General features: G+C 39.9%; 1 protein-coding gene across 1 annotated transcript in view; it reads right to left on the bottom strand.

Annotated features, from left to right (window-relative positions):
- Positions 1 to 556: 556 nt before the first annotated feature.
- Positions 557 to 24,797, bottom strand: part of CNTN3 (contactin 3) — a 104,923-nt gene continuing 80,682 nt past the window's right edge. The window contains exons 10-21 of the mRNA XM_086755611.1: positions 17,241 to 17,368; positions 15,645 to 15,820; positions 12,265 to 12,382; positions 11,371 to 11,529; positions 11,130 to 11,279; positions 10,269 to 10,339; positions 9,134 to 9,368; positions 8,843 to 8,958; positions 8,142 to 8,328; positions 4,795 to 4,907; positions 2,823 to 2,991; positions 557 to 2,231 (exon numbers count right to left, since the gene is read on the bottom strand). Of these exons, the coding sequence (XP_086611737.1) occupies positions 2,131 to 2,231; positions 2,823 to 2,991; positions 4,795 to 4,907; positions 8,142 to 8,328; positions 8,843 to 8,958; positions 9,134 to 9,368; positions 10,269 to 10,339; positions 11,130 to 11,279; positions 11,371 to 11,529; positions 12,265 to 12,382; positions 15,645 to 15,820; positions 17,241 to 17,368 (1,723 nt within the window). The 3' untranslated portion in view covers positions 557 to 2,130. The remainder of the gene's footprint in view (positions 2,232 to 2,822; positions 2,992 to 4,794; positions 4,908 to 8,141; positions 8,329 to 8,842; positions 8,959 to 9,133; positions 9,369 to 10,268; positions 10,340 to 11,129; positions 11,280 to 11,370; positions 11,530 to 12,264; positions 12,383 to 15,644; positions 15,821 to 17,240; positions 17,369 to 24,797) is intronic.

Genomic DNA, 24,797 nt, shown 5'->3' on the forward strand with positions numbered 1-24,797 from the left:
TTTCAGAGGAGAGGAAACAGCCTAATTGGCTAGATGGCAGAAATAAGGATATCTAAATAAGGATAAAGATATTAATTGGGTGCGGTAACAGGCAAAACAGGGACTGAGTGGAAAAAAAATATCATGAAGAAGCAGTAAATATTATTTCTAGAGGCAGTAAATCCCCATGTGTACAAATATATAATATGAACAAGCAATAACACTTTGAAATATTCTAGTATCCCTCAATGTAATAAATATTTTACTAGAGCAATAGAAAAAAATGCATACAGATAACCATAGGATACACACACAAGTGGAAGTTTAAGGATAAATTTCAAACTTTTCAATATGAAACAAGGTACTCGGTACATATCTCATGGAGATATATAACTAGAAATTAACTAATACAATGTAATCGCATGAAAATGGCAATACAGGAACTAGAATTCTGTGAAACAAGAATAGAGTCACCCTATGTTGCATGAAACATAACTATATACTGACTAGAACACCTGTTTGGCCATCTCCCGCCCGCCCCCCCATTTGCAAGTGTCTGAAAACATCACTGGTTAGCCACATTGAGAAGCAACTAGCCATTTCTAACTATGTATGTACAGTATATACAGAGCTCGCTGACTTCAACAGTTCGCGTGTATTTTCCTCTGGATGTGATACTAGTAAGGTAATTTGCTGTTTGAATGCATATCAAGGTATTTTTTTCTGCAGTGCTACCATAATTTCCTTACTCCTGGTTCTCTCCCTTTTAGAGTCCTGTGTGTTTTCATACTGCTGTGTCTCTTCAAAAGGATGTGATGTGCTTTATGTCACCAGAACACTTGCTCTGCCATGTATGTGGGCAGCTTGCTAAAAGGTGTCGAAAAGGCTGATGTGACTAAACTCACACCTATAGAAGTCAAATGTACCAGGTTTAATGTAGCTGTGATATATTGCTATGAAAGAAAGCATAGAGTTCTCTATAATAGCAAGCCTGAAGTGTCTTTGTGTAATTTTTTTTTTTTATTATAACCTATAGTATTGCCATAAACTTACCAGAATGATATGACAGCAATGGGTTGCATTAGAGCGCCAGACCAGGTGAAATAAGTTTGGAATTGGTTGAAGAGCAGCAGGAAGGAGAGTGATGAATGTAACACTGACTTGAGGATGATTTACAGTGCAGTGGACAAAAGAGCAGGATAATCTGGGGCTGGTATGCAGAAGCACCACATCAGAAGGTAGGGAGGTGGCAGTAGTCCCTTTTCATAAGGCCATGGTGCAACTGGATTTCAACTGGGTACTTTTGTTAGTGACACACACTGACAGGAGTTCAGAGAAGGGTGATAAAAATGATCCTGAAGGTGGGAGAACTTGCTTATGAGTAAAGAACCTGGTTAAGAAATGTAAGGTGGGGGTATAAGGAAATTAAAGTCGAAGCCTGGAGAGAGGAAGGTTAGGTGCTTGAAAAGGTACATGAACATACTGCGATAAAACAGAATGCCTTCTTTGAAATATGGCTGTGAAATAATTTCTTAAGAGTAGTAGTGGAAGCCCTGCCTCTGGGACACCCCAGCATGGATTGTGCAAAACTAACATCCATACTGTGACTTTTTGCTACCTTCCAGCTTTGATTTCTTGCTAGATTTAGAGTAACTCATATGAAGGGCAGTAAGAAAACTGAGCCAAACCTACTGGATTATGACACTGGCTTAGGAACGGCCGCTTGGTCAACGTGTTATCGTTCGACCGAAACAGTGTCCGATTTAATTGTTGGTACGTAGAATGGTGTTATTGTAACAACGCAGAACATACCCAAACCTATTCAGTGTCACTGCAAAAATGGAGTTTCTCACTGAGCTAAGCTCTTCCTCTGATCATAGTGCCATTGCTCTCCCTCTCTTCCATCGTATCTGAAGTATGTAATATGTAAACTCCTTTGGTTCAAGTATTAAGGCATTTTAGATTCCTTTTTAAAGGATTTGCTAAACTTTACATGATGTTTTTACTTCAACCTACAGTGAAATACAAAGAATTTAAAAACACGTCAGGATAGAAGAAAAAACATGCATTAACCACTGCAGTTTTTTAAAAAAGCACTTTTCTGTAGTAACCGATTTTCTTGTTTTGTCCTCAGCAAATGAAAATGTATCATCACAACACTGAATTGAGAGTCAAGGAAAATATTGTTGGTAAGAAGCTGGATACACTGAAGATATTCAAGACTGATGGACCAGAACCTCTTGCGTCCATACCTGTGACAAATGAAAAAGGTCAGGATTAAATTAAAGCACAAGTATCTGCTCTGTCAAATCATTACTCTTCCTAGATGCTAAGCAAAAATATTGTAAATTTTTATTTCTGACATGGAATTAAAATCTATGAAAACACATTAAATCTTTTAAAACGACAGAAATGTATTGCAAAATGCTGACACTGTACGGATGTTCTTTACTTTCAAGGTAAGAATAAAAAAAGAAAAAAGGAGAAAAGTAAAATAATCTAACATTTAAAATACCAATTTACATGGTAATTTACCAGTTCAGTAGAATGAAGTTTGTCACGCATAAGGGCATGAAGACTGTTAATTGCTTTTCTCTTTATTACCTTATTACCGTACAACATACAAGTATTAATTATTTTTTTCTCCCCATCAATAAGACGGACTCAATTCCTGGAAAGACAAGCTGTGACAACTGCTGAGTGTCAACTGTCAGTTTAGGAATGATTCACCACCCCCAGCAGACGGGTCTCTGAGGCGTGGCTGGTACAAAGGAGGTGCTGGTGTTGACTGGGGACCCTCTACAAACACGCGACAAAACAACAGCGATTCAGCGTCAACCTACTGGCCAGTCTGGGAATCAGGATCTGATCGCTGCTAGTACCGTCTCCGCCGTCAGTTGTTGCTTTTACTTCGATCAGGTAATCGTCATTAAACTGGAGGAAGAGCTCAGCAGTTGTCTTGTCAGTGCTCAGCACGTTCACGCTGCTCTGGCTGCTGGTCCTGTACAAAACCTGCAACACAAGCCCAGATCTGCAGTGCGTCTGCGCAGCGGGTTTTGTGTTTCTTAGAAACAAGGCTTCAGTCTTTAAAAAGATGGGATGAGAGAAAACGTTGGAGGGCAGAACTACATGTAAAGAAAGAAGGTAACATCAATCAAGCTCCTTTATTCCATCTGTAATCTAAAAATGGCACAATGCATAATGATAACAAATGAAGAATATATTCCGCTGAGTGTCTTGGTAATGTTCTATAAATTATCCCACCATTTGGCATCTGCCATTATCTAGATCAACTGCTTATGGCAGTACATAGTTTGGGAGGGAGAGAACAAATCCAAATTACAGGCTGTGTTGGAATGTTCTGTAAGTGCCGAGTGCTGATTCTGTCATTAACCTCAACTGCATTTGGTGTCTTGTGTTTTAAAGAACAGGAGCTACAGCTGAACGTCACAGCGCACTGCTCAACAGGATCGGGCAAGAGGAGGGACACAAGAGCAACATCAGCCTCTCTTCTGGCCTGAAGGCTTGATGAGCCCTGAAGGGTCCCTCGTGCTGGCAGTGAGGCCAGGCACAGAGAGGGATGTCCTGGCAGAGTCTGAAAAAATACGCGGATCCAGCGCATTCAGCTGGCAGAGTTTCACAAATCTAACAAGCAGGTAAGCTTGGGAGCATGATCAAATGAAAAAAACGCCACAAGGCCACCGGAATTACACACAGGCTGCTGCCCTGAAGACGCCTGCTCATGTTGTGCCTCGTTATGCACAGCTCTTAGAGGACATGGGCATCCAGCCCGCTTCCACAGCGACCATGCTATGGCTGCTCTGGCATTTTCAGTGTCATCTGTTGGCTCTTCCTGCCAAACCAACTGTTGTTAACCACACTGCCCTTGCCTTCTGGGATAAAAACAACCCCCTAAGTGCTCTTCTTCAGTAAAATTAAGCAGCTTTATCAAAATTCAGCTTATCCTTGTGTACTTAGCAATGTTTGTTATCCATAGGGGAACCTGAAGTCATTGTGGGAGACGACTGAGGATGCAGCTTGAAACTCTACATGGTGAGTATTTAGGTCAGGCGTGGTCTAAGCTGTAAACATCTACTTCTTGCCAGTACAACACAGAAACTGCAGAGTCAGACCTTCAGCATAAATCTTTTATGCAGGAGTACATCATGTGGGATCCAGCTGTATGCAGCTCATCAAGACATCCTCAGCTACTCTCTTAAACATACTTGAGGTATACGATGTATTTAAATACCTTACTTCTGTGCACTGATAAGACTTAGAGTTGATGGAGCAATGTAATTTCTATCAAGGTAATGAGCATGTCCCAAGGTAGGTAAGAAGAAAAAGGTTGAAGATTATCAGTTTGATAAATGCGATATTAATCGATATAGCTGGCTAGCAATGGAAACTATAGCCATCAGCTAAATCTCGCGTTAATTGGTTTCTTTCAAATTGTTACACATTTGGGTAAGTGTTACACACTTATAGTAAGTGTTAGAGATGTGATGGAGGTTATAACCTCCAAGTATTACACCGTTGGATAACTGGGATCTCAAGAGCTGGCAGCAATGCCTGCAGCTCCCGGCTTTGTTTGCGTGAGGAGGAGAAGGCAGATCTTGCACCATTAATGGTGAAAGGACCACAGTTTATGAGATAGATATTGTTAGAAAATGACTTAAATCTGTAAAAAGGAGACACTGCTGAATGGTTTAGATGTGGTATTGTGCATCCTCTGAACTTACTGTCTTGCAAATAGACAAGAAAAAGCAAACTGTGGATTGCTTTAAGATCTTTTTCTGGTCTGTTTTCACTTACTTTATACCCAGTCACCTCAGACTCGTTCTCCATAGCTCTTACTTCCTCCCAGCTGAGGATTACTCTGGAGTCGGTGACATTCCACATAACGTTTCCCGGCGGTTGGCTGGGTGCTTCAAATACATAATAAAAGCATGACTTTAATTTAATTGGCATTAGTGATTTATTCTACGGTAGGAAATAATAGTTCAGGTAATTGACTGTTATTACATGTCAGATGCAAAAGCAACTCCAGTGCAGCCTCATCGTTTGCACACTTTATGGTTCAGAGACTAAATTGGAAAAACAGGAGGAAGGAAAAAGAGAATGGGACATAAATGTTATTTCTGAAGTTGCATTATCTGTTGATGGTCCTTCATTAAATACAGCCAAACAAAAACATGTGTCGTGGACATGGGGGATCAATTAGAATGAACTCTAATGAAACCAGTGATGGTGGTAACAGACAATTTCTAGTTTTAGTGTATTGCCAAGAATAAGCAAGTACTTCACAACAGAATATTTTTAAGGCAAATTTAGTCTTTGTGAATATTCAAGTCTACACAGTATCCTGATTTATTTTCCATGTTTGAAATGTAAAAATATTTGACAGATTTTTGGTGTTGTTGTTTTAACTTGAGATGTGATTCTGAACGGTAATCTGTGCAATTTCTGTATCTGCAGTTGGAACAATAGTGGTCTCCAGCCAAGGAAATCTATTGGGGTTTTTTTTGTTCATTAACAATCAGACTGTTATTTTCAAAAGGAGCAGTGTACTTGTGACTCTACTCTTTAATACATCTTGAAACTGCCAAGCTTTCAGGGAGAGCAAACCGAAGTTACTAACCTCTTAAGATGCCTCAAGTTGGTTTCCCAGAAAATGGGTCATGCAGTGACACAATCAATGATTAAAATCTTTTCTAAATGTCTTAAGGAAAACAATTTACTGTTGCTGTCACCTAGTGGAGGCAACTGCTGCTCAGGTTCCAGTATTAAACCCTGACAGTGGTTTTAAACCCGCCTGTGCCTGTGCTTACGGGGTTTGTGGTTTTTTTTTTGTTTCCTCTTTTTTTCCTCTCCTCGTTTAAACTGTTTCACATGTAGCTCCCTACCTTCTTTCCATAAGCAGTCAGATCAAAACCCACCTGATTATACTACTTTACTTAACACAAAGTAGAAACAAAAATGTAAGAGTGAGACTTAAAAGAATTATTTTGAAGTCATACAGCTGCTCACAGAGTAGGTGGGTGGTTTGTTTTTTTTTGCAGTGTGTGCCTTGTTATATACACTAAATAGGATTTCACCTGATGCACTAATAGCCATGTTTTGTAAATGTAAGAGGAGATTGTTTTACCCCTGACGATTAAGTATTGCAGGAGATATGACTAGTTTTCACAGTAAGAGGTTAAAGCTGAATTTCAAAAGAAATGAGTCATTCTTTTACATCCACAACAAAATATTAATGATGTGACATCTGAAAAAATGAAGAGTAATTACATTTAAAAACTGTAAGCCTCTATCTACCATGTGACCTATGGAAGGCTCCAGTTCCATTCAGATACCAAAAAATCTCCAATACTCTTAAATGTTCAGAAATGCAGAAATTTATTCTTAACAGGTGAGATCCTGAATCACCTCATCACGAAGGTACACATCCATTGCTAACTGTACACATAACTACCTGGATTTCTTTTAAGACTCCTCAGATGCTTAAAGCGGATTATTTTGTTGTATTTTAAGACCTTCTAAATATGAGATACTTGTAACATCTTGCCTTATAAACTTGGGCAAGTCTTCTCCAGTTATTTAACATTTTATGTAGCAGTATTTTATTAAACAAAACTACACTTATTTTGGGCTCTGAACATAAATATTTATTTCAAATATAAAAGCAAAGATACTTTAATGGTCAAAGATAAACACTGAATTTTCAGTCTTGAAAGATACTGCCAATTGAACTGCCAATCAAGTATTTGTGTTTCTTGATATGATGAAGAGTTAATAAATAGTATCCTGTAGGTCATGTGGGCGAATGTAAATACAATGTGCACAGAAATCCTTCCCAGTGAAAAACACATCAATCACACATATTCAGGTTAAGGTAGAAATTAGGATTGATCAAAATTCACACATTTGAATGAAAAATTGGTTTCTACTGCAGCAGTACACAGACTTATTTTTCTTCGTCACAGCAACTAGTAGTTAGCTAAATCCTTCAGCTTGACATTACACTGTACTGCAGTGTTTCCACTCTTTATGCACCAGCAAGATACATGGACAGAGTGCAAATAATTTTTCTTTTTTATTTATTCCAAATAGCAGAGATCTTGACTAAGGGCCTGATCCAGATCCTGTTCAAATCTGTCCAGTTCTTATTCTCAAATACCAAAGGCAGGTGGTTGCTGAAAAAAAAAAGACTGAAAAATCTGAGCTGACCAGTGAGCAGCCAGTAGCCACAGAGATGATTAGAGAAAACGATTCATCACGTGTCAGGTACAGGCTACAGGCAGTGGAATTCCTTCCTATCAGCCAATTCATGCTCACTATGCACATAATGTATTAAACTCCAGCAAATATGGTGATGTCCTCAGTGACAGCGTGACACTCATTTCTGCATATAGCTATTTCTGATCAACTGGCTTATTTCATAATATTCATGATGCCGCTACTTTTGGTAGCAGGATGTTAGTGACAATTCCAGGGAAGCTGACCTTTCAGACAGATTTAATTGTACATTCTGTGAGGCTGACAGAAGTACTTCAGGATTGATGACCCTGATTCAGATTTGTATTACAGTGCAAGAGCATACTGAAAATATTTCTGTTTGTTTGTGGTATTATTAGTGCAGCCTTTGACAATCTGTTTTCCAGCTTAATTTCTCCTTTTCCTAATAAAGTGGCCTCTTGTGTAATTTGTTCAAGGGGAAACAATGGCCATGAAGGATTGTTTTGCATGAATTGTATGAGGATCATTGCATTTCAAAACCTATGCCCTAGAGAACTTATAAATATGTTATAAAACACTGAAAAATTCAACCAGTCACTGTTTTTTTTCCTTCCAAAACCCAGAAGTTTTTCTTTTAAAATTCTTCCAGTCACTAGAAGAATAATAAAGGTTTTAAGAAGAAATTACATATCTTACTTGAGCTCCAGTGGCAGAGCTGAGTTTTAATTACTCATCCTGTTAAAGTAGCAGAAGGTAGAAAATGGAAGATCTATGTTTGATTTAATTGTGGAACTCCTCTAGTCCCTGTGAAAATTCAGGTCATTTATGTGTATTGTCATTCCCAGTATGTGCCTGTTTTCCATTTGCCTGCAAGTGTTAACACACCATTATGTCTCTCCCCACTTTAAATTCAAGATACTTACGTGTCTTTTTTGTGGTAGCATTTACTGTGGCACTGAAGGGCCCTGCTCCAGCACTGTTGTAGGCACGGACAGCTGTGTAGTATGCTAAGTTGCTCTTCAAACCTGTTATTCTTATGGATGTCTCATTCCCTGCAGCTTTTATTCTGTTTGAAGATTCTTCTTTTCCTCCATTATTCCAGTACCTAACCTAGTAGACAGAAAAAAAAACCATTTAAAACCTTGCATGGAATGGACTGTTCACCCACACCATTGCATTTGACTCTTTTAAGTGCATTTTTTTTCTCAGTTGAAAAAGGTAGAAATACATTAAAGTTTCAAAAAATATGTTTACTATGTAAAAAAAAATTCTTATCCATCTGCCTTTCATGCTTGCTGCTCTTTTTAGTGTGGCTGTAGGAAAAAGGCAACTGAAATATTAGATCCTGCCTGAATTAAAAAATGACAGGAGGAAAATCATTACTTCATCTAAAAAAAGTAAACAAGTTCAACTCAGAAAACTGCATCTAAACACAAAACATGATTTCATTCTGTGCTCTCTGTTTTCCAAGATACTTAGAAGAAAATATCCTCCTTTAGGAGGGGCAGGAAGGAAGCAAGGTATGTCGTGATCTTCTGTACAGCTGTGCTGCTCTCCTGCAGCTTGCATGACCCTCCTGGCTCCTGACCCTTTACAAACAGGAGTGTATTTTGAATGAGCTTACCTCATAGCCCAGTAACCTTCCACTACTCATCTTCCAGGGAATGGCCGTCCAGGAGACCTCGATGACGGAGGACGACAGACTCGTGGCAGAGACCCCGGAGGGTGCTATGCTGGGTTCTGTATGCAGAAGTGAATGAGTGAGAGATCAGCAGCACTGTGACTGTGGAAATAAACACATCTCTATTCAAAGCGACCTCATTTCTATTAACTGCTGCTGTATTCTCTGAGGAAACATCTCATGTTACATATCTGGAGGTAACTCAATCAATCTGGAGACAACTCAATCACATACCTTCTTCAGCTGAAAAAACTGTGGTTACTGAACTAAACGGCCCTTCTCCTTTATTGTTATAGACACCAACTTTGACTTCATATGGCGAAAAGGGCAAGATGCTTTCATTCCTAAAGACGTATCTTGGTGTGTCGGGAGAGGTGACCACAGTCTGGATCCACGTTGTGGTGCCAAAGGGGCGGAAAGCAACAACATAGCCAAATCCTTCTCCATTTTGTAATTCTTCAGGGATGGGCTGTGTGAAAAGAAACAGACAGAACTCTGTGATGCTACATACAGCACTGGCCATGTTTTGCAGGAATAAAGTACTGACAGACTAACATACAAGATTCTAACCAGGTTCTGGTACTGTATTTGGGATAATTCCATCAGCCAATTAACTCTGGTGCATTACAGCAAAATGTGTTCCTTTGAACGTGTTTTTTTTGGTTTTTTTTTTTTTTAGGGTTTCCACTTCAAGACAAGAACAACTTTCAGGTATATTCCTTGTTTTCCACTAAGTGGAAAACACTAGTTTTCTACTATTTTAAGTAAGTCACTCTTCAGTAAATACAATTTTTTTTTTCAATTTCACAATCCATAGTTCATAAAAAATTAATAATTGCTTAGTCAACTGTTACAGAATCCAATACTACCTTTGTACAGCAGCTGATACCTTCCTCTGATGTGATTACAATTAGACAACCACACAGAGTACTCAATGTTAGTATAACTCATTAAAAACAGGATACATAATATAAAGTGGTACCTGATTATTTGTATTGGCTAGCACGTGCAGCCAGAGTTAATGGCAGGAAAGTAAGAACTGCAAACTTGCACTGAAAAGCATAATTCTTTGGCTGAAGCTTTGAGCAATACCTCCTCCTCTTCCCCACCCTCCTGCCCCCTTTTTAGCATTAGCATTTGTGGAAGAACAGAAGCAATTTCAGACAAACGAACGACAATTCCTACTAATTGCTGTCCAGCATGGTAATGCATGGAAGTGGGAAGGCAAACGTGCATGGCTCACATCACAGAGCGTTACCCAGCACGTATACATCCTAGCTGAGAAGCTGCTGCAGCCAGGGAAAGTCTTAAAAAGAGTCTGAATGAAAACAATCATTCTCTGAAGAAAATGGCTTGCCAGAAAACTTACATCCCATGTTATGACCAGTTCAGACCTGCTGCCTCCTCCCCCACTGACTTCAGCTGGGGGGATTTCGGGAACTGTGAAAAGGAAACATACAGCTGTCTACACAGTGGAGATACAAGAGACATCATACAATGTTAACCTATGCTCTGAAGCCCGGCTGTAGTCAAGGGAAATGCTTCTGAGGCAGGGTGGGCAGCCTTGGACAGCCCCATCCTGCATTCACCTTCTGGTCTCCATCACTGGGCTGATTTTTTATTTTTTTTTTTTTTTTCTCTTGGATGCTTGAAGACCCTCACTAGCTCACAGATTGAACCCTGTATGCTAATACTGATGAACTTTTGAAAAAAAAAAAAATAAAATCAAAGGCATGCTTCTTCACTTTTTTTTTTTTTTTTTTTTTTAAATAGGGTTAACTTGGTGTATTTTGCAATGGCCTTTTATTCCAAGTCAACTCCTGGGGTTCTAATTGGTGTGTGCTTCTGAGCTGCATGCTTGTAACACAGAAGGTGTACACTGATCAAACACTAGGAATGAAAAAAAACCATGTCAGAATTAACCTCCTTCCAGCCATTAATACCTTCAGATTCTGCAGCACCCAGCTGCCACCCCTTGGCATACAACTACAGTATCAAAGCCTTTAGATGTTCTGCTTCTGTGATGATGTCAGTAACGCAACACAAACTGTCCCACAGCTACATGGAAAAATCATGAACACACCAGTTTCAGGCTTTTATAGTCAATGGCAATTCCAGGCTTGTCTGCAAACAGTCAAGGATATGAATGTTTTTTTTTGTTTTTTTTTTTTTTTTTTCTCCTTAACATTAAAGATTCTTGAATTAAAATCAAATAGAAGAACCCACTAACCTGCCTCTTCAGTCCTTACTTTTTCTGAGGGTAAACTAGGTTCTCCACCTCCTATTTTGTTACTGGCAACTACACGAAATTCATATTCAACCCAAGGATTTAAATCCACTACTGTGGTTGTGAATGTTTTTCCATCAATCACATCTGGAACTATTAAAAAGGAAGAAAAAAGAAATTAAGAACATGGTGTCCCTGGTCAAAAAACATTTAAACAGAACCTGTAGCAAGAGCTGTGTTTTACCTGTTGTAACTCTCTGCCAACCAACTGAGAAAGGCGTCCTTGCCTGTACGGTGTAAGCAGTTACTGGGCTGTGATTATCTGTGCCCTCTTGCCAGGAGATCTGAGCTGTGGTATCAGTTATTTCATCCACTGTCACGTGTGCAGGGGGCCCAGGTGAGCCTGGAATCAGATCAAAAACCAGATGTTTTGTAAAGCCAGTACACTGGCAAGCGCTAAAACAGCAGTATGGATTCCCATTTTATGAGTGCTGTGGGAGGAAGAAAACAATTCACCTTGGAATAAGAACACTTGTAATTATTGTTTTACATTCACTAAACTTCACTCTGACAATCTAATTCTGAAACACTCCGAACTGCAGCACAGATGACAGGGGTTTGGGGTTTTTTTCTGAGCCCCTTTGCTCAGCATGATCTTTCTATCTTTCCAATGGCTTTTCCTTTAGTCCTCCATGTCCTCTTTTAATCTATTAATACATCTCTGTAGTCTGCCAATTTGTAATCTACAGCTGTTCTACTGTACAATGCGCAGCAGTTCAGTCAGGCAACCGTTCTGCTGCCTTCTGGAAAATCCTCATTCTGGGCATCCTGGCAAAAAAGCTGGGTTTTGTCTCACCGTTGAATTAACACTTGCTCCCTCCCAGCAGTGACTCGAAGACCGTCAGTGAGAAAAGATGTGAAGTCAAGATTTATTATATCCTTCAGCTCTTAATTTGTCTGGAGGAATTAAGCTTCATCCAAAAATTGAGCTGAAATTCTCCCTATCTGCAAGGCAGAATCACGTCATTCAAGTCATAGATGAACTGGGTTCTGTAACCTACAGCAGCAGCTGTTTCTGTAATCTACAAGGTACAAAAGTTAGAAAATATGATTCATGGTGACTGAAGCTGAAACTTACCTCGTACGATAAGGTCCGCTGCCGATGCTACACTATCCACTTCTGTCTTCACCATACAAACGTATTTTCCACTGTGTTTCAGCTGGATGTTTCTTATCATTAAATCTCCTGATGCACTCTGTCGAAATACAAAGTTCTTGTTAAATGTACTACCTTGCAATTTAATATTAAGACTGTACTTGTAAATGGAAAAGAAATCAATCAAAAATGGTGAAGAAGTTCTTCATTGACTACATAATCTTTGCTCATTTTCTCCCCATTGGCCTCTTCTCAGCATGTGGCTGATCTCTTGAATCAAGGGAAACATACCTAAAACTTCAGTGAAAACTGTAACTTCTTAATAGCACATTAGGGCTCCTTGTATACTGTTTGTTTTCTGTATCACTGAGTAGACAACTTGATAGTAAACCTTTGGTAGCCACTGTCACTTCAAAAAAATCTGTGTGTCAGCTGAATTACTGCTTTAACCCAGTTCGTGCCGTATGTTCCAGGCGAAAAATCTGTCCGATTGCAATTTTAAAAAGGTTATATTTTTAAAAAAAAGTTGCTGGAGGACAAAAAAAGAATTTTGAGGACAGGACTCTATTTTGTAGGCGTTTTAGCCACATGACTGATTCTTGGGCACACAGTAATTTGGGAGAAAGCAGCAGATGTGATTCTGGAATATATTTTAGTCTTAGGAAAAAAAAATTAACAACCACCTTTCCAACCATCTGATTATTTTTCTTTGTCTCAAGCTCACACTCATGATTTAGCATTACCAAGTCTCACTTCTTTACTCAACACAAGCTGAAAGCAATTCTACCCGATGCCTTTCCTTGTGTGACAATACAACCACAACACCTGGACCTCTGTGAAAACACAGATGTGAGCATTTGCAGGACAATTCAGTGCCCATTGCCTATGACACTTTAGAAGTTGAGTCAAAGGAAACCTAAAATCCATCTCCTTGGCTGGAAGTGGATATTCAGCAAAATGAATTTATTTATTTAAACTAAATTTAAAACTTCTCAAAGGGAACTGTCAAATGGAGTAATTTTACTTGAAATAAAAAAAAAAAACACTGAAAAATTAACACATTTAAATTATCTGTGGATATTTTGGGGAAGAATCCCAATGTACTGGAGAAAACACAGCAGCAGCAAAACCCTACAGCGCAGAAGGCACCCTCACCTCCCATGGCTCTGCAGACCATCAGCAGTATCCACATGCCCACCAGATCAAACCTTTATCAGCATGGACAAGCCCAGGTGACGGTCGGGTCACCTTCCTTTCTCCATGTGACACAGAATACAAATTAAGAGCAGTCCATGCGGTGTGAACGGCTGCTGAAAGTGCTGTTCTTTCTCCTGACTGCCTAACAATCTCAGCCGTTGCCGGGCTCTACAAGCAGGTGATGCCCATAACGGTTCAGAGGCAATCTGTTCAAAATTTTGGAATCTGCTTGGTTTGCCATAATCTTTGTACAAATCATCTATCTAACAAAAGAAAGAGCAGTAAGACACTGTTACACCCTGTATTTTTCTGACCATCTGGAAGACCAGGTGGTTGCTCCCATAACATTCCCACTACTAGATGTCGGAGACCTCAGGCACATGTGACATGGACTTCCAAGACACCGTTACACAGAAATCTATCCATTGAAAAAATATTTTTCTTTTGCCATATTTATGACCAAGAAAGCTGAAGTTATTTTTACGCAAATGTTTTCATTTATCAAATATACACTGCAACTATTGGAAGGCTTAGAACACATTTATGCTTACTTACTTACCATGACCTGCATATAACTCCAAAAGAAATTATTCCACTGACCTTAATGTGATACAAAACTCATAAAATATTTTTGTGGATCTCTTGGTAACCTATGAGGTTGTCTACTAACAAGCTTCACTCCCTCTTTACACAAATAAGGGTTTAAAAAAAACCCTAAATACCTATACTCCATAAAACCCCCTAATATTGTGCGTTATGACAAACTTCCAAGTAAGATGCTCTAGATTCAGAATTCTGAGTTAGCCAATACCTACTTTGGATTTTTCTTCAACACTGACTGAAAACTTTTTTGTTAAAAATGACTTTTTGCGGCTTTCTCCCTCAGAGGAAAAAAAAAAAAAGACACAAACATGGCTTTGATTTGGAATTATGCTCGTGTTTGTTTTAGGAAAAAGCTGGAATTTTTAGCGAGAAAAAATATTGCACTTTCCAATCAGCTTATGAAGCCTTAATTGAGCCAGTAGAAGGTTCAGATTCAGGTTTTGGTATGTTTTTAACCTTTCCAGTCTAATATACTATTTGTGTATACAGCCAGAGTACAGCTGGGGGGAAATATTACTGAATAACTGAAGTCCATGTAGCAATACTGGAAGGTAACGGGCTATGAAATCAGAGCGTTCCCATTACAGCGTGACAGATGGTCAGCTTGTAATTCTCAAAACATTTCTGTGAAAATGTACATGATCTATGACTATCTCATGGCTCCTACAAGGAAATCTCATCATCTCCACACACACTTGTATTTAATCAATTGCAAAGTGCAGAGCAATCTGTGTGTTGGGTGCCTACTGATTAAATGCTAAACTTGTCCAGGTTTTACAGGCAAAGAGAGAAAAGTTAGGTGCTGGAATTTCAGAGTTTCACGGGCAGTAGTGTCTAACCAACAGCAGTTCCTCTAGAGCAGGAGATCTGGCAAGAGTATGTGAAAGGAAACTTTATGGAGGCTTCTAATGGCCACTGTCATGTTGATGCTCAGCTGTTTGTTTTGTTATCGCTTGGCCGTGGTTTGCACTGTAATAAGGCCTTTTGCTGTATTTGATTTCATTCTCTTGATACAGCCTTCATCTGTCCTAACGCTTTACTTTTCATGTTCTGATTAGAAGGCTAAATTCTAAAAAGCATTCATTTCACCACTAGTGCCCCCCCCACCTCACGCCGGCAGCACCTCTGCATCCCACATAGGAAATATCTCGTGAGATCTATGGCTTCTCACCCAGGATGTTGAGGGATACACTTGGGGTACAAGCGCAGGAAAAATAAGGAAAGATAGAATTATGGGATTATTATTATTATTTTTTTTTTTTCAGATTTAGGCTGAAGCTCAAGTTTATCTGTCATTCCTGTGTTTCATGTGACCTTGGGGAAAATCATGTAGGGCCAGATGCAGAAACAGAGGTGGGACCTTCAAGTCAAAAATACAAGGTGACTGCACAATGGGCTGTGGGCACCAAGTGACATCAGTGAGTGATTTCCCTCCAGCACAGAAGAAAATTCTACACGCTCAAGAGAAGACACATTCTAGTTTTACCATGTTGAAAAAAAAGATAAAAGTAAGCTTGTCTGTGCTGCATAAGGCAAGTGAAGAGAAGGCATTTGCAACTTACCCCTCCAGTCTTCTCAAAATGGGAAGTGTCTTTCTTGAAATCAGTGAGCGTTCCGTTGAAATACCAGGTGAAGCTGATGTCCAGTATAGGGTCATGCTGAACCTGGCAAGGCAAGACGACGCTTTCTCCGACAGTGACGTCCATGTTGGAAGGTGCCAGAGTAATCCTGGTTGGCTCTGTTGAGAGCAGAAATACCAGTTATTGGATTCCTGTATTGCTGAGCTCGCTACTAATATTCTACCACGTTCTTCAAATCTGATTAATGACAGTCACTTCCAATTATGCAGCTGGACTATAAATGCTGCCACCCAGCCTCTCTTTTTGGAGCATTGTGTCCTTGCACAGTTACCAGTGGGAGCTATTCGACACTGAAATGGTAAATTTTAACCTGCTGTGTACAGGCCAATACACTTTACAGAGCTAAATGCACTGCAACCCACAGCAAGGAAATTACCCTTCAAGAGCGTGTGTGGTTCTCAGTAATGACACTCATGCTTTGGAGCAGGAAGCTGTAATGGCAGCCACTGGGAAGATTAAGGGGTAGGAGTGAGGGAAGGAGCTAAGAGAATCTGGAAACGAGAGGAAATCCACATAGGGTAGACTGTATTGGATATTTGGGTCCATATATCATGTAGAACATAAATACTGTCATTAACAATAGCTGCTTGTTATTCCAGAATCACACTAATAGAGAAAAATTTCAAGTACTGTAAATAGTGTAAAACCAAAATTTCATTCTAGAAATCCTTTGTATATAATTCTATTATTTGTATGTAAAGAGGCATGAATCATTTAGGAGCATGGACTGAAAATGTGAAGCTGTTAATTCACTGAACAAAGCAGTTCTGTTTGGATCTATGAGATATACAGGATATGTAATGCAGTAGGATATTCGATAATTCTGAGTTTGGGAAATCGTTCAGATATTCCACTCTTTTAAAAAAACAATATAATGAGAAAAGACAGTCTTCAGCTAAACTTCACAGACCACTTGTCCTTTTCACACAGTATCTGAGACAGCAGCTAGGAATGGGTGACTTGGAGGAAGGGGCAAGAACCCTTTTAAGAGCAATTATGTATACAATTCGCTTTTCAGACTCTTTAGATTTTATTGCCCATGAAATCTCTGAACACTCCTGCAGCTGGAGTTTCTGCCACATCTCTTTCCATAAGCAAATAGCTTATAGTTCCTTAGGGCTAAACAGACTGTGGACTGGAATATAAAATTACCTGAAATATTTTTAAATTGCCATGATTTTTTCGCCACAAATTAAAAAAAAATCCCAAACTTAGAAGCACAATTGCATTATTTAGTACTTAAGTGAGAGAGGGGAAGAAAGTGCGCAGAGCTCCCTCACGGTGGAGGAGCATCTTGGTCAGACAGCAAACCCCTCTGCCTCTTTCCTCTCAACTAATAAAGATCTGTAACAAATATCCTTTTATCTTTATATATTGTTAAGTATAGAACTTCTCACACTCTCTGCTTTCCACCACATTTAGTATTTTTTCAATAAGCAAACTCAGACCCCACATCATTGCAGAGTTTGCCCTTCCATTTACATCCCCTCACAGGTGACCCCGTTCCAGCTCACCCACCTGTAACTATTAAATTTGTTGAGCCACTGGCTGTTCCAAACTGGTTTGTTGCCAGGCACGTGTAGCTCCCAGCATCAGCTTTGGTTACATTGGCTATTCTTAGTCCTCCATCCTTTAATAACGTGATTCTAAAAAAATTATGAAGAGATTTAAGAAATTGCAGCATGGGTTTGTAGACAAAGTATTGTTACCTGAGATAGACCAAACTGCATCCATTACCAACCTCATTTTTGCAAATTTTGTTGCCATACACTGACAACATACAACAAATTTGAACCCATCCATGTATTACTCACCGTTCTGGACACCAGTAGAACCAATACTTAAGATATTTATGTGTGCATATGTATGTTTGTGTGTTCATGTGGGAGAGAAATCCCACGTTAACTCCATCTTTTTCAGCTGCACCGATTGAAACGAGAAAAAATTTCAACTGTATTAGATTGCTTACCTCATGCAGTCTTGCATGGTAACTCTGAAATAACTGTTTATCATTATTATGTTGATGCTATAGTATTTTACATAAGCAATCCACATTTTGCACTTGTCAGGACTCACAAATACAAGTCCAACACACACTGCAGTGAAGTCAACAGCTCATTTGCACAACTGACTCCGTAAAGCAGGATTCGGTCCATGTGAGTATAAACTCAGTACTTGTTCAGAAAGCAAACTGAGACTTCACACCCTTGGAGACCTCGGTCTCAGTTTACCAGCGACGTTGGGCAGGAGTGACCTGCAGACATGGCAGAGGTATGCTTTGTGGAAGGACCTGAAGGAAAGGAAATTCCCTCCACCCCACATAAACTCCACCAGTGAGAACCATGCCTAACTGACAGACAGCATGGAGCAAATCAGAAAGATGCTTCTAGAAGATGTGGACAAAAGACGACTTGCATTACTGACACAGACTGAGAACACCAGCATCCCACCAGGAGAGGTGACAGCCCAGACAACAGCACTGGAGGCGTGTAAAGGTGAGGCTAATTTGACTCCCTCTTTCCCTATTTCTGGTCCTCCCATCTGTCATATTCTTAGATGCAGGACCTTCTTAAGATGACCTGGAGCAGCTACATGACTAACTGTACGTAGAAATGTCCAGAATAATTGCCAAAAAAAGTAAATAACATTTTCCTGCTACACTTAAGTCAAAAGATCTCCAAAGCTGCTCTCTCCGATCCCATCAATCCCATTTAAAGGCAGCAAGTGAATCACAGCGAGCCTGTTCTGTCGGTTCCCCGAGCACCTCGGCTAGAAGGCATTTTGGAAATGCCCCAAACGCCCACATCTAGATAAACAGAACCAACAGAACAGCAAACACCATGAACGCTCCAGGCGAACCTCCAGCCACATTAGTTGGAGTCTTACACACTTGTCAGAGTAAGTAGCAGCTGAGGAGGCAGCAAATGTCCTGGAACATAACACCGCTACCTCCCCTTTCTCAACAGTGAGGATTTCGCCTTCTCACTTGCCTATACTTCATTATTAACTTGCTTCTTTATTCAGTACAAAATTAATTAAATACACACCCCTGCTGCTCTCTTTAATGTACTTGAGGCAAATTAATATCAACAGATCTCCATTATTTGTCCCAACTGAGATTCTGATCTGTAAAATTAAATACATATTACAAATGTAGATGGGAGTAGGTGGAAATTGGGATCACTGCCTTTCTGCTCAAAACTTGTCCCACACATGGGATAAGCAGGATGCTCACTTGAAAAAAACAGCTTCCTTGCTCTTCTGGCATTCACGCGCTGGATCTCACAGCTCAGTGTGAGCGGTTCTCCGTGTGAAACCCCACATGAAGGGTAACGCAAGCTGGAAACCACAGCACTGGCTGCTGGGCAAGCCTGGGAAGACTAGGGACTGAAGGCAGGCACAGCTAAGACACACCTATCTTAGATTTCATTGCATTGCTAAAATAAAATCTGGCCTGTAAAAGGTATACGCCTCAGTAAGGTGCACTGTCATTTATTATTTATATTGATTTATATTATAAATAATAGTGTTACAATGGTATTTTTTAAAAAAGCAATTCGTCTGAATTCATATTTCAGAGAATAAGTTGGAAAATAAGGGCAGGAGAATGCAACTCTGGAGTTTGATGGATTCGGTGAGCTTATCCTTCACCTTTAATTTCTCTGGTCCTCCAAAACCATCTCCACTGCCTGCAGACCACAGCGCTGGCAGCACTGGCTCTGTGGTGATGTGGCTCCTGGCCCTCAAGAGCAAGTTCACCTAATCCTCAAGGCGACATGGAGAGTGCATTTTAGATGTCTGAAAGCAGAAGTCTGGATTCCTTCCACAGCTACACTGATATGACATGGTTCTACGAGATGAACCACACTTTAGAAATAAGCACAATCTTAATTGAGGCAATTATTAATGACATCAATAAAAGATGTTAAAGTACATCAGTTCTGGTTGCAAGCAAGCTACTGAATTGTTGGACTTGCTATCTATCCAAATATTTTTGCAAAGGCTTGTATTGCATCATCCACTTTGAAGCAGTTTCCAGTAGAAAAACTGCAAAACCAAATAAAAACCCAACAGCATTGACAAAGCCTGAGATCAAAGGAAAAAAAAACAGGATGGGGGTATAAACCAGAAAATGTCTATTGTTTAATTAAAATGAATCGCATTTGGAGTGCTCTGAGCTATCTGCAAGTCTACCTTGCCTAAAATAATTAAGCAATAGGCTTATTAAAACCGAGATATAATTAATAACTAAGGTTTTTTCCCAGCATTAAAAAAAGAAACCAACAAATCAATTCTAGAAAAAAATTATTGTAATAATTAAAAAGGTAAATTAAGAAGAGAAAGGCTTTACTTTTTCAGTTACGAAACAGTAAATGCAGCGCACCTGCGAAAACACTAAACCAGAAATAGCTGTACCCCTTCCTGCTGACACATTAGACAAACCGAAGCTTTTAGTATACTTAAAATTATTAGATATCACACGCAGCAATAAAACAAATGCACTGCAGCTGGCCCGCTGCCAGGGAGCAATTTAGATATCTGATACTGGAAAATAACGCATCCTTTGGCATTCCCTGTGTCTACAAGAGGTTTTCCAATACATTTTGCTGAAGGCCAGCAATTTTCAGAGTGAACTCCATTTCCAACAACCCCCATACTTTTGATGTGCTGGCAAACAGCAGAAACTTTGAGCCCCGTAAAGCAGAGATAACTAGCAGAATTTGGTCATCAGATCAAAACATCATTGACAAAATCATCATCTCTCGCTAACTCTTGAGCAAACTTGAAGGAAATTAATCTTTGAGAAGATTCTTTTTTTTTTACAATAGTCCAAGGGATGGCATAACCCCCCCCCAACTGAACAAACTCACAACAGTCAAATATTTTAACTCATGCCCGTGCTCTTTGACTGAGGTCAACAGAACGGGGAGAGGGAACCCAACCTCAGGGTTCCCGACTTGAGAGGCCAGTGTTGGTAAAACTAAGGGAGTCCTTCTGTCCCAGCCAAACCAGGAGCATGTCTTTGGCATTTCAGAGCTTTCAGGCAGCTGAGGCACTTCAGGGTTACAGTCTCCAGCAGTTCTGCCCAGTCTGAGTTTTTATTCATGACATTATAATTTGTTATTAGCTGTCTTAGTCATAACCGACCATGGAGAGATCCAACTGTGAAATGAGGACATGTACTTCTCATACTGATAAATTATTTTACTAATGTTACAGACTGCACCCAATTTTCACATTTTCAGATTGCGGACACAAATACCATCTGGGACTAGAGGGCAAGCAGTGCTCCAGGACGCCAATCCGAGATCCATATCTGTAGTGGAAGAACATTCAGGCTGTTCTGCGCTCCCTGTCCCCACAACTACTCGCTCAGAAAACTGGGACAGCATTATCTGGAGTTTCGCGTAGTTTTACTTCTCTCCCAAATTCTGTTAAACTGAAACGCGGGTGCAGTACAACCACGCAAACATCACTGAGGGCCTTGGCATCCGAGACCAGACGGCTGCCACCTGTACCTCGGGGTTATTAATTAAACTGTTAATGAATGCAGATTTGTTCATCTCCCCGCAACAATGCTTTATTATTAAAATAACAGAGATAATCAAATTAAGTAATCGCTGCCTTTTTTTGGTGAAATTATTCAGCAGAAAAGCCAGCTATTTTAGATCCTTACTGATACGATAATAAACATAAACATATTGCTTTCCAGTTCCTAACACTTCAGTACAAAGGAACAGTGGAAAAGTGGGGCAAAATTGCCTTTTTGCCTTTTCAATCAAATTCCAACTAAATTAAACCAGATTAATTAACAAGAAAGTCAGCAAAAAACATCCTCCTACTGAAGCAGTGGTAAGTAAAGGCATTACTTTCCACATCACGGCATTTCAAACTGTAGCACAAAATGAAATAAAAACACTTAATTCAAACTGTAGGGAAGATAAAACCAGTAACTGATACCTCCAAAAATCATGCCACATTTTTTCAGGAATTACTTCTCCTCTTTTCTTTCTCCCTTAATTTGGCATCACTTCACCACAGTTAGATGCTAAAACTGGATTATTTATTTATTTATTTATTTTTTAAAGAGAATTGCACTGGGATGCCTTTACTGAAGTTAAAGTTTGCAGCATCTTTTAATCTTTTTGTAGTCTTGGTAAATCTAGAAATATCTAGGAATAAAGGTGGATTTGTTTTCAGGTGAAACACTTCACATGACCTCAAAATTCCTTGTATCGACCTGTTTCCAGTTAGGTATTTGAGCCAGGAGCACAGGACCCACTGCAGCAACTGTCTAGTACTAGATATCAATTAAAAATCACATACATGTGTAAAATACGTAAAGACATCTTTAAAGGGGTTTTCTAGGTTGCAGCATATTTTGCTACGTGTTCTGGTTTTGACTAGCATCAAGTACATTTAACCTTGGTTAAATGTCTAATCTTCCTTTTTTGGGGGATAGAATAAAAATAAAAGTTCATCCATCTGGAGACGGAGGTATCTTAGGCCAGCTTCTCCACACAGAAGAAGGTCCATGAGAGCAACTCTGCTTTGCGTCCTCTGTTCTGCCTACCTGGAGACCCTAGGAACGACAGTCTGCTAGCGGCAGATGCTGCTCCAGATTCTTTTGGGATAAACAAAACCTAGTTGTGGCTTAATGACTGCAGATAAAAATACACTGTAGAGAAATTTTTTAAAGGCCTTGTAATATGAGATGGTTGGCAAAGAACAGCCTGAGTAAGGACAAGCTGCTCCCACTGTGGTGGTACACACCGCAACCGTAATCTGGGGAGACAACTGACCTGCGCCATCACGTACCCTCAGAACCTGATCCAGCAGTCAGTAAAGACAAGAAAATTCTTGCTAATTTTTGATTGTTATGCTTATTACATCACCCAAAATTATTTATTTCAAAGGTCCAAAACTGCATTCTGGTGGAAAGCATTTCTTCCTTCACTATCCAATTAATTTAATTCTCATTTTCTGTCTTTCCTTCTGGATGTTCTACAGTGACCTCTACTTTCACTGCTCTCTGCATTCCACTGCTCTTCACTGTCTAGCTCTCTTTATTCAAGATATTCTAAAAGAAAAAAAAACCTCACATACTTCAGAAAACTAACAAGAAGCAAGATTATATTCTTCAACGTTGAGCGATTTCTCAGTTCAGACCTCATGAATGCATTTTGAATTATATTTTCTTCCCTCCACAAGACATATCATGTTCAGTTCATTTAATTAAAATTTACTGAGTCATTATCCAAATTTTCTACATACTGAAAACTCAGAACCATTTAAAAATAAATTAAGAATACAAGCAACAGTGCCATAAAAATGAAAATCCTTCAGGCTTTACTGAAGTAATGTGGCCAGCACCTCCAGCAAAACCAAAGTTCTCTTACAACAAAAAACTAGGAATATATTCAAATGGGGATTTTCTTAAAACATACCGATTCTGTCCATGCTGCTGCACCTTATGTAGCATTTTCACTTTTACAGCTGGCATTAAGGACTAGTTCCACCCTCACACTAAGCCTTCCGGAAAGCCTTCCCAGTTCAGGTACAGCCCAAACTGGCATGGTCGAACCGCGGTATCTATACCCGGGTGCTGGTGGAGCACTGGCATATCCTGAGAAGAGGACACTACACCACAAGCAGACCTACCAAAACCAACAAGAATATAATTTTACCTACTCATGGGCAAATAGATTTGGGAGACTACGTGTGTATTTATCCGCATGGGATACAGTGCAAGAGCTGCTGCCTTGCAGGAACTGATTTACGGAGACGAAATAACTCACTGCACACACCGAGGTCTCAGTCTCCACTGCACTCTCAGTCTCTGTCTCTCCTAAGGAATGCTCTCTGAGCCTGAACCTACCGTAGGTCTGAGCTCCAAACGTAGTTAAGCTCATTCCCCTGCCTCTCCTAGGGAAAGAGCATGCCGCACCTCTGTGGCCAGCATTACCCCATCGGGAACACACTCCTCCCCTTTTCCACAGTTAAAAAAGACACCGCCCAACAGGCTGCTCCATTAGCAATGTAGTTAATGGTTGAACAATGTACCGCTAATTGGAAACTCTTTCCTGAATTGCAACAACTGTAGAACTGCAAGGAATTCATGGATTGCAATTATTCATAGCAGACAGTAATGAACTCCAGCGTTTTCCGCAAAGAATCGCGTTTCTGCTTTTCTCTGAAGGTGAGTGTACTTCATTTAGGTTAATTCGGGATTATTGGCTTGTTATTATGTTTCCTCTGTAAGCCACTTACAGTGTGCTGCCAAAAATACAGTAGGAGACACTTTGGGCTGTGTTTAGGAAACACCTGCACTTTGCAGAACTAAAGGCTGTAATTTCTGTGCATAAATCAAAGCAGGCAGCATCATGTACACTCAATACATTTTCAGAAACTGAACATTACTTTCTTTACCCGGTTCCATCACCACAAGTGAAACTGGTGGGTATTGCTTTTGAAGGGCAATCTAAAGCAACCATTAAGACCAGATCTGATGCCTATCCAGACAGAAAGCTCACAAAGCAGGGACACGTCGCGGCTGGAAGGCTCTTCTGGACACGTGTGGAGCCCTGCGAGGTCCAGGCGTGCCTGGCAGCTTTGAGTGTCACGAATCAAACCTACACAGGTTATCTGAAGGCTGAGGACAGGCAGCTCCAGCAAAAGACATGCAGGAAGGGGAAGGATACCATTCTTCCTGCCTGCCTTTTAATGGAAATGGTATGAGGACAAAAGCTAGGAATTTTCCTAAATGGAGAAAGTCATCATAAAAATAAAAACAATTGAAAATAATCAAAAAGCAATAGGTTTCACATAAGTTTTAGAGATCCTTGTGGCTCTATGCTATAGACTTATTCATCAAAATATTACGTCATTACAAGATGGCGGAAATTCACGTAGAAAGAAGAACCAACGAGTGTTCTTTCCAATGAGATTTTGCTTGCTTGCACGCATGCAGCCAGCACATAATGGTCTCAATCGCAGCCTCTGACAGTTCTGACTTATCTGGTAGCATCTTCTGCATTTAGAAATTTCAAAACAAAACCACGATGTGGTGTTTTA

The sequence above is a fragment of the Chlamydotis macqueenii genome, chromosome 10, assembly GCF_036417535.1.
Source record: "Chlamydotis macqueenii isolate bChlMac1 chromosome 10, bChlMac1.mat, whole genome shotgun sequence".
Lineage (NCBI taxonomy): Eukaryota > Metazoa > Chordata > Aves > Otidiformes > Otididae > Chlamydotis > Chlamydotis macqueenii.